At 56.5% G+C, this 10520-nt stretch overlaps 1 protein-coding gene across 1 annotated transcript; it reads left to right on the top strand.

The window, feature by feature from the left end:
- Nucleotides 1-580: 580 nt before the first annotated feature.
- LOC125537185 (cysteine-rich receptor-like protein kinase 6) lies at nt 581-1660 on the top strand. Its single transcript, XM_048700492.1, has one exon. The coding sequence runs from the start codon at nt 609-611 to the stop codon at nt 1632-1634; it is 1026 nt and encodes a 341-aa protein (XP_048556449.1). The 5' UTR covers nt 581-608; the 3' UTR covers nt 1635-1660.
- Nucleotides 1661-10520: the final 8860 nt, after the last annotated feature.

The raw sequence follows: 10520 nt of genomic DNA, 5'->3' as shown, positions 1-10520 counted from the left end.
ATGAATACGTGTTGAAGGAGCTAATGAACTAGACTAGAACATGAAAGAGCACATGATAGAGCACAAAGCAGGGAAGGCCAGAAGCTGAACACAAATAGAGTCGACGAGGAGGACGAATGCGAGGGGATGAGCACTTGCTGGTGAGAGGACGAGTAAAAAAAAGTTTGGTGCATGTTACCATTGGTAGCAGCTGTCCACGGGTAGAGCTGATGAACCAATGTGGGATAAACAGGGGGGAGAAACTGCAAAAATTAGGGAGGATAATTAAGGGAGAAGCTGCGGGATGAAGAGGGGCAACAGATAATATGTGCAGGGTGCCGTCAGACATCTGCTAAAATAAATGAGAGATTAACTCCTCTTGTCATCCCGGTGGGCCAGGGTCAGTAATTGACACTGGGAATACATGAATCAGAATGTTTTTGTATATTTTGCGGTGGAGAGGCTGCTCATCACGTGTGCCTTCATCGTGTCCCTTCCAACATAATCAAAAGGCCCATGATTCATCGGAGCATTGTATCACTTGAGTTGCGGTATCATCAGATATGTTGCCCGCATGTGGGCTGCCAGATCGTTGAATTATTGCCGTTGGGCTGCTAGGTGTGGGATTAATGCACGCGCGCCGCCTCGCGGGCCATGCACTGCATGTGTCAGATGCAAATACACACGCTAGACCGAATACTATACTACGAGGCGAATTCCTTATACGGTCAGAGGGTTATAAAGCTGCACGCATCGCGAGCGGTGTGGATTTCGGACGCGCGCGTGGTGGCATGTCCACTCGCGATTTTTCCATTTTTCAGTCCCTGTATCCCGGCCGTGCGATGTTTGTAGCCCTCGTAGTTCTGCTGCTCTCCTCGCCGGTGCCATCGGCCGGGGACCAGCTGTTCTGCGCCGACGCCAACGACAAGTACAGCCCAAACAGCACCTACCAGGCCAGCCTTAGATCCCTCGCCGATGAACTTACCGCGAGAGCCATGAACTCGCACTCGGCCACGGGCACGGCCGGCGGGGGCTCCGACAAGGTCTACGGCGCCGTGCTCTGCCGAGGGGACTCCACCGGCGCTGACTGCAGCGGGCGCCTCCGGGAGGCCTTCGGCAAGACAATCAACGCTGACAGCACCGGGGCCGCCGCATGCGCGCTCCACAAGGACGTGGCGCTCTACTCCGAGCTCTACCAGCTTCGCTTCTCCGACGAGGACTTCCTCTCGGCCTTCAGCAACGCGCCGGAGTGGGTTGACGGCACCAACCTGAACCTCGTGCCGGCCGCCGACGCTAGGCAGTTCGACGAGCTGGTCGCCAAGCTAACGAGATCCCTGGCCGAGGCCGCAGCAGCGCAGCCGGACAGGTACGCAACGGCCGACGCGCCGTGGTCGTCGCGGGAGAGCGAGCGGACCGTGTACGGGCTGGCGCAGTGCACGCAGGACATGCCGCCGGAGCGCTGCCGCGCTTGCCTCGACGGAGTCGGCGCTGAGATACGGCGGCGGATCGGTAGCAGCAAGATGGGCGGGGCGATTCATGGTGCGCGGTGCACACTCCGGTACGAGACCGGCAACCAATTCTTTACGGAGACCGCCACAGGCAAGTCGTTGTACAATTTAGAGCACAAGAAAGAAACTGAGATTTTTTTTAAATAAATACTATCTTTGTCTTGAGCATTAAATTTTTCAGCCCTTTTTTTTATCATCAGACTCAAGAGTTGGACTATCAATAATAATATAAGATCATAAGTGCCGGGGTACTGATCCACAGGCACCTATGGGACCGGCGGGCCGAGTCCCTTTCGGTTCGGCGGGGGTGGAGATCGTGCAAAGAACGGATCGAGACGAAGCACACGAGTGATTTATCCAGGTTCGGGCCGCACGGATGCGTAAAACCCTACTCCTGCTTTGTGGTTTGTATTGATTTCTTGCTTGGGAGCGCGAAGTGCTACAGTACACTTCAGCAGCTAACGAGACCGAGCGTGAATGTTCTCTGAACTAGCTAACCCCCCTCTACGTTGCGCATGGGCCTCCTTTTATATGCTCAAGGGGTCACCCACAGGTGGCAACAGAGGCAAGGGTAAAAACGGGAAGGTGCTGCCGTAGGTACAGCTACCTGCTACAGTGTATCATACCTAACCCTGACGGCAGGGGATAAGGGTATTAAATGCCCGTCTGTGTCGCCTAAACAGTGTAAAAGGGACTGTCAGGGACGCCACCACTCGCCACGATGGCAAACTTGTCAGCGCCGCTTGCCACCGCGCACCGCTGGCTACACAGCCTCCCGCCACGCACGCCTGGAAGGGTCCCAGAGCGACACGTTGGTGGATATGCTGGAGCGCGGGCACAGAGTGGTGGCTTGCCGCGGCAAGCGCCTTGCCGTGGTTGTTGTCTTGTCGCGTCCGGGAGCTTGTCGCTCACCGGGCCTTGCCGGGACGCGAGGCGCGTCGCGGCAAGTTCCTTGAGGTGCCTTGGTTGGCCTTCCCGGCAAGCTCCTCTTGCCGGGGTCTTGTCTCATTGGCTTGTGTACTTTGTTCTTGAATGGCTCCAAAGGAACCACGACGGACCTTGGCGGTCACCCGGCAAGCCTTGCCGCGGGATGCTGCGACTGCCCATGCACAAGTTCGGGATACTAGAGTACCCCTACTCTAGTACACCGACAGGAGCCCCCGGGCCTGGGCCATACACGGTGCCGAGCGTTGTTGGGCCAGGCCCAAAACAGGGCACGGGCACGCGCGGCCTAGGTTACGTCGTATCACACTCCGTATCCACCGCGCCCTCCCCAAACGGCACGCGTTGAATGCGGCGTCGTGGGAGAGATCGTGGGTGGTTACTTTATTCGGAAATGCGAAACGTCCGCCCCCTCCCTTTTTATAAGCAGGGGAAACAGGGGCAGTTCGCCCACTCGCCCGTTGCTGCTCCAATCTCAGAAATCTCCGCCGCTCCCTCGTCTTCCCAAAGTCGAAAGAGAGAGAGAGCAGCGCTCCGCCCCCCATCGCCACCAGCACCATCAACGCCGTCGACCTCCTCCACTGCTTCCGCCATGGCTCCAAAAGCCGACAAGGGGAAGGTCATAAAGTCGACCGAGGCGCAGCGGCGCTGCGGAAGGAGCGGGCCGTCTTCCCCCCCCCCAAGCTTGGCGCGAAGGAGCTGAGGGAGAACTACTACCTTTTCTGGTCGGTGGAGACGCGAGCGCATCCGCGCACGAAGGTACTCCCCGCCGCTGCTTGGAAGAAAGCCCCAAACGGGTACCCTTTCTTCGCCTTGTTCTTCTACTGCGGGCTCTGCCCGCCTTTCTCTGAATTCTTCTGCGACATCATGAATACCTACGGATTCCACCTCCTTGACTTCACCCCCAATGCCGTTCTGACCATGGCAGTTTTCGCACATCTCTGCGAAAACTTTGTCGGAGTCCATCCCAACGTAGCCCTCTTTCGCCACTTCTTCATACCCCGAGTAGAGAGAGGGGAGCCATTATCCGACGGAGTCGCCTGGATCTCGAGGGCCGGCAAGAAAGAAACCTATCTGGAGGGAGAGTTCCGCGGCAAGTGGGAGGAGTGGAGAGCAGATTGGTGCTGGATTGACGAGGAGAACCCGCAGCCATTCACCACCCGGCGCCAAACCCCAGTAGCACGCGGCAGCGATTGGAGTGACGTGGCCCCGGAAGACGACAGGCTGAAGATTGCCGTCACCAGGATCCTGCGCCTCAGGCTTGCCGGGCTTACTGTAGGCGCTGTTGGCGCAGACTTTCTTCGCCGCCGCATCGCCCCCCTGCAGTAACGGGGGAGGCCCACTTGGGAGTTCAAGAACGCGGCAGACATCATGAGGCTGCGGCCGGGCCTCAATTTTAACTTCACAGTTCTGGAGCTCAACGCGATGCTGCAGGAGCTGCTCAAGTATGACCCCCAACATCCCGAAGTTTTTAGGTTGCCGGGGGGCGTCGTTCCGCTGTGCAACAATTCCTCGCTCGACCGCATCCGTGCAATGATGCCGGAGTGCGACTCGCGTGGAATTGTGCCAACTTGGCAGGAGCCTGCAAACGACGTCGTGCAGCAGTTCTTCGATGACTTGGTAGAAGTGCCAATCCGCTCCGACGAGAAGGATAGCCTCACCCGCGACACCACGGATGCGGAGATGGCACTCATCGCCTCCAGGCTGGAAGAGGCGGCGGCAGCCGCAGCCGCGGGCGAGTTTGGGTTCACTGTGGAGGAGGCAGATGCAGCGGAGGCGGCAAGCCGTGCCGAGCGAGGGGAGCCCGCCGGCAGGAAGGAGCTTGCCGGGCGTGACGCCGAGCCGAGCGAGCCCGCCAAGGACACGAGCGGCTCGTTGGAAATCGACTCCTCTTCCTCCTCATCTTCGGGCAGCTCGCCGCAAGCAGAGCCTCCATCCCCACCAAGAAGGCGTCTCCGCAAGGCCGGTGATGTAGCGGAGCGGCAAGCGGGTCAACAGTCGCCGCGCCGCGTGACACGCTCCACCGCGGCAAACACCGTTGCCGCGGGAGCGCCTCATGCTGCAACGGCAACTGGAGCGGGATCTAGCCGGACCACCGCTTCAGTTCCTGCCGCTGCTCACGCCGCGCCAGCAGCTGGAGCGGGGTCGTCTCAGACCACCGCCACTGCTCCCGCCAAGCGGCCAAGGGAAGCTTATCCTCCGCCTCCTCGCGCCGGGCGCGCGCCGGACTTCGACTTCTCCGCGTTCAGCTCCGACGAGGAAGAAGAAGAAGAGTAAGCTTCTCTTGCTGTACTTGTAGTTCTTCAATTCTTGCTGTTTTTCTTGTATCTCATTTGCTTTTCTTTCTGAACTTGTTCCTCTTTAGGACTCTGGCCCAGAGAGCGGCAAAGAGAGCTAAGGTCCCGGTGATCGTCATCGAGGACGAGCCTATTGCGACAGCAGGTGGCGCGCCCGAGACAACCTTGCCGGACCTGGCGACTTTTCTCCAGAGCAGCCCCCAGCGTAAGTGTATGATTTACTTTCCGCTGCGAGGCGCGCACGGGTACTTGTCTTTGCTGATATCTGCTTGTTGATTTGTGTAGGAGCCGAGCAGCCCCACCAGGAGCCAAGGGAGAATCCCCCGACAAGGGAGAACTCTCCGGCAAGGGAGGGCTTCCCGGTAAGGGAGAAGTCTCCGGCAAGGGAGGGTTCTCCGGCAAGGGACAGCACCAGCGGCCCCCCGACGGCGGAGACCACGACTGCAGAACCTGGTGCAGGTACTCCTCTTGCTTCAAAACTTCCCTTGGGTTCTTCTTCTTTTGATCTTCTTTTTGTTGGATTTTTGCTTGACTCTTCCCCCCTTTTCCGGCCGTCAGACCCATCCGCTGCAGAGCAGATGGAGATCGAGGTTGCCGCCGACGAAGCAGCCGGTGCTGGCGATCCCGCCGGCGCAGAGGCCGCCAAGGCTGCCGCCGCAGCAACTGGCGAGGGGTCTGGCGATCGTACTGACGGCCCAAAGGCCGCAGGAGCGCCAGGCGCTACGCCGACCGCTGACCCGTCCGGCGAAGCCGCATCGCCAAGCTCCGAGGAGCCCCAGCCGGGCGTCTACTTGAAGGCCGGCGATGACGTCTTCATCAACCTCCCCTGGGCGTCAAGCTCCAGGGTGCCGGTCGAGGGAGAGACCTTCGACGGGGAGGTGCTCGCCTCCGCTGGGTTGACGGTGGTTGACGCGCCAAGCAGCAGCAACGAGCCTGAAGAGGAGCGGCCGCTACGGAAGCTGGTGTCGCTCTACCGCGCGCGGCAAGCCAAGCTGGAATCCCGCGAGGCGCTTGTTGCGAAGGCGGGAGTAGACATCGAGAAGCGCGCGGAAGAGCTCGGGGGTTTCCACCGGGAAGCCCTCCGGTCCCTGGCGGAGGAGCGGGAGCAGCTTGCCGAAGCGCAGAAGGTCTTCTTCCTCGAGAAGGCCGAAGTCGAAGAGTAACAGCGGCTTGCCGCTGTAAAGCTATCCGCGGAGGAGGGCGAGCTGGCGCAGCGGAAGGTCAATCTCGACGCCCACGAGGAGGAGCTCGCCGTGCGCGAGGAAAAACTCGGCGGAGCCCTCAAGCAGGCGGAGGACGCTGCCGCTGCCGCCGAGGCCGCCAAGAAAGAGCTGGAGACGAAGGTGGCGCAGCTGGAGGCCGATCTCGCCGAGAAGGGCAGAGAGCTCAGCGCCGCCAAGGACTCCAACACGGGTCTTGAGCTGAAGCTGACCGCTTTGACCAAGACTCTGGACGGCGCCAAGAAGCAGGAGGCGGCCTTGAAAGAAGAGATCAAGGCCGACAAGGCGTTGCTGGAGAGTGTTGCCGCCACCCAAAATGCCTTCAGGAAAACTGTGGAGCACTGGACGGAGAGTCTTGTGAATGCTGCCACAGACATTGACAGGGAGTTGGCGCAGCTGGGAATGGAAGATCTCGGGTATCCCTCCGACGAGAACCTCCAACCCAGCGCCAAGCTCGTCTTGTTCTTCAAGGGCGTGGCGACAGCCCTCCAGCGACTCCGGAAGAGGATCCCCAAGCAGCTGGCCGACGAGTCGCGCAAGATCTGCGCGGGAGCTCTCCAGAAATTGTTGGTGAAGGTGGCCTTCCGCAATCCGGGTCTCAACCTCACCAACGTCCTCAAGACCCTGCCGCCGGATACTGATCTGGAGGCGCTCAAGGCCCTTGTCGCACTCATTGTGGACAAGGTGAGCGGGATCAAGAGGATCGAAGGCGATCGCGTAGATTAGGCCACCCATTTCTTCTTTTCTTGTCGCTGTTTGTCATGTTATGAAAACAATCTATTAGAGCCGCGACAAGCTATCTTTGTAATATAACTCTATTCTGAGTAATGATTGCAATGTTATTTCCTTTACTTGATTCCTCCCTTTGTACGTTTTTGCTCTACGCTTTTAGGAAACTTGCCGGTGCAGGCACCTGAGCCGCGAGCGCTGAGTGCGGAACGTCAGCAGCTTGCTGGCGGTGCCGCTACCGGCAAGAAACCTTGTCGCAACTAGTTGCAGCTCACTTAAGTTGTTGAGCGGACTCGAAACAAAATAAGGGCGCAACTAGCTACGAGTTGGTTCCTCCGCGCACAGGTTTTCCATACAAAGTGCGGTCGTTCAAGGGAGATAACTTAAAAATTTTAAAAATTTGATTGCTCAAACTCTAGCAACTTAGCTTTTCTGTTGTTTGCTTCCCGGCAAGGCGAAACTTTGTTGAACGACGCCTGGTCCATACCATTATCTTCTTCTTTCCCCCCGGAAACTTGTGGGCGAGGAGAACCTTCCTTTTCTTGAGAAAAAAGAAAGAAGAGAAAATAAAGATATGGAGCCTTACGGCTCGTTATTGCTTACCGGGGAGTGGGTGCTGCACAAAGTGTCAGATCATATATGTAAAAAATAAAATGCATGAAATTGACAAGATGTGCGAAGCACATGAGCTTTACTTATGCACGGGGTCTGAGCCCGGCTTTGTACAAAGGATTACATGCAACAGCGGCAAGACTTGTACAAAAGGTGGTTGCCGGAACAGATTCCGGCAACCGCGCCTTACGGGTAAAACTTACGAAGATGCTCAATGTTCCAGGAGTTGCTCACCGGACTGGCATCTTTGGTCTCAAGGCGGACATCGCCAGGCCTAGTGACTCGTTTCACCCGGTAAGGGCATTCCCACTTCGGCGTCAACTTGTTGGAATTCTTGGCGGACTGAACACGCCGAAGAACAAGGTCGCCTTCCTCGAGACTTCTGGCGTTAACTTTGCGGCTATGATAGCGGCGCAAAGCTTGCTGGTAGCGAGCAGCTCGCACAGCAGCCTGAAGACGGTCTTCCTCAAGGAGCAGCGCGTCATCTTGTCGCAGCTGCTCTTGCTCGAGCTCATCATAAGCGAGCACTCGAGGTGACCCGTATACGAGTTCCGTGGGGAGAACTGCCTCTACTCCATAGACTAGAGCAAAAGGTGTCTGGCCAGTGGCTCGATTTGGCGTCGTTCTGATCGACCAAAGAACCACCGGCAGCTCCTCGATCCAGTTTCTTCCGCACTTGTGCAGCCTGTCGAAAGTCCTGGTCTTGAGCCCGCGCAGCACTTCAGCATTTGCCCTCTCCGCTTGACCGTTGCTTCTCGGGTGAGCAACAGAAGCGAAGCAGACCTTGGCGCCAAGGTCTTGGACGTACTGCATGAAGGTGCGGCTCGTGAATTGCGTGTCGTTGTTGGTGATTATCCTGTTAGGGATCCCGAAGCGGCAAACAATCGACCTGAAGAACTTGACTGCTGACTGTGCTGTCACCTTCCTCACTGGTTCCACTTCCGGCCACTTTGTGAACTTGTCGATTGCAACGTACAAGTACTCAAAGCCCCCGACTGCTCGGGGAAAGGGGCCGAGGATGTCAAGCCCCCAGACCGAAAATGGCCAGGATAAAGGGATCGTCTGGAGAGTTTGAGCTGGTTGGTGTATCTGCTTGGAATGGAACTGGCACACTTCACACTTGGTTACTTGTGCAGTTGCATCCTGGAGGGCTGTCGGCCAAAAAAACCTTGCCGGAATGCTTTACCGACAAGTGCTCTTGCGCCAATGTGGTGTCCACATATGCCTCCATGTATCTCTGCCAACAGCTTTTGTCCGTCTTCCCGGTGAATACACTTCAATTTCACACCGTTGAGTCTTCTTCTGTACAGTGTCTTGTCGACAAACTGGTACATACTTGACTGCCGGGCTACTCTTTCCGCTTCTTCTTGCTCTTCGGGAAGTTCTCCTGTCTGAAGGAAACGGACAATCTGTTGTGCCCATGCTGGAGCTTGTGGCTCGACAACAAGGACTAAAGGCGAATCTGCAGCTGCGGGAACGTCCGCTTCTACGACAAGAACCTGCGGCTCTGCCGGAGCTTGACGTTTCCCGGCAAGCTTGCCGGAGCAAAACTTGTCGGGAGCTTCTGCTTCAACGGAACAAACCCTAGGGCTTGCCGGAGCAGACTGCTCCTCAGCACTCTTGGCGTTGATCTTGGGGGCCTTCTTGGCAGCGGCTTTGGGAAGCTCTGCCGGCAAATAGTCACCAGAAATCAACTTCCTCTTCTTGCTCTGTCCAGTTGATGGCGTTACGGACAGTTGAGTCAGCTTGAGCACAAAGATCCCTGGTTCCACAGGTAACTTAAGTGCGGCGCGCTTTGACAGGCCATCGGCAATGGCGTTCTGAGCTCTTGGAACATGTTCCATTTGTAGGCCGTCAAAGTGCTCTTCTAGATTTTTTACTTCGTCGACGTAAGCTTCCATCAACGGACTCTGATAGCTCTTGTTCACTTGGCGGACGACAAGCTGCGAGTCACCCCTGACAATGAGCTTCTTGATCCCAAGGTCTGCCGCGATCCTGAGACCGGCAAGCAAGCCTTCATACTCTGCAGTATTGTTTGTTGCTTGCTCCTTGGGAAAGTGCATCTGGACTACGTACTTGAGGTGCTCTCCGGCAGGTGCGACAAGCAGCACGCCAACGCCGGCACCTTGCAGCGAAAAGGCACCATCAAAGTACATCAGCCACTCTTTGCCTGCTTCCTTGTCGGGGATGCTCATTTCTGGAATTTCTTCATCTGGTGTTGGCGTCCATTCTGCTATAAATTCTGCCAATGCTCTGCTCTGGATAGTTGAAGTGCTCTCAAACTTGAGGCCAAAGCTTGACAGTTCCAGTGCCCACTCAACAATCCTGCCTGTCGCTTCTGGATTCTGTAGTATCCTCTTCAGCGGAAAGCAAGTGACAACTGTTATCTCATGTGCTTGAAAGTAATGGCGCAGCTTTCTCGAGGCCATGAGAAGGCCGAAAAGCAATTTCTGCACGCCAGAGTACCTTGACCTAGCCCCCTGCAGAAGGGAACTGACAAAGTAAACTGGGCGCTGCACCATCTTCTTCTGTATCTCCTCACGCATCTGCGCAGATCCATCTTTGTCGGGACCAGAGCTTGCCGGGGAAGCCCCCTGCTTTTCGCTGGATGCGCTTGCCGTGGTTGCTGACTCGTCATCTGCCTCCCTCTCTGCTACTAACGCAGCACTAACCACTTGATTGGTTGCCGCTATATATAGCAGCAACTTCTCCTGTGGCTTAGGTGCGACAAGTATTGGAGGGGAAGACAGGTATCTCTTCAAGTCTTGCAGCGCAACCTCCGCTTCCGGAGTCCATTTCATTGGACCTGCCTTTTTCAATAATTTGAAAAATGGCAGGGCACGCTCAGCAGACCTAGAGATAAACCTGCTGAGAGCAGCCACACAACCGGCAAGTCTTTGTACATCCTTGACGTGCTTTGGTGCTTCAATCTGCTCAATGGCCTTGATCTTGTCGGGATTGGCTTCAATTCCCCGCTGAGACATGAAGAACCCGAGAAGCTTGCCGGAGGAGACTCTAAACACACACTTCTCGGGGTTGAGCTTGAGGCTGATCTTGCGCAGATTTGTAAAGGTCTCGTCTAAATCTTGGATCAAAGTTGCCTTGTCCTTGCTCTTGACCACTATATCATCCATATAGGCTTCCACATTTCTGTGTATTTGTGGTTCAAGAGCGACATGGACTACTCTTGCAAATGTTGAACCAGCATTTTTTAATCCGAAAGGCATCCGTAC

The sequence above is a fragment of the Triticum urartu genome, chromosome 2, assembly GCF_003073215.2.
Source record: "Triticum urartu cultivar G1812 chromosome 2, Tu2.1, whole genome shotgun sequence".
In the NCBI taxonomy this organism is placed as follows: Eukaryota; Viridiplantae; Streptophyta; class Magnoliopsida; order Poales; family Poaceae; genus Triticum; species Triticum urartu.
The sequence above is the reverse complement of the archived record's forward strand: the minus strand, read 5'-3'. Positions and strand labels throughout refer to the sequence as shown.

Coding starts and splice junctions, on each gene's coding strand:
- LOC125537185 (XM_048700492.1), top strand. CDS start 609: ATGCACGCGCGCCGCCTCGCGGGCCATGCACTGCATGTGTCAGATGCA.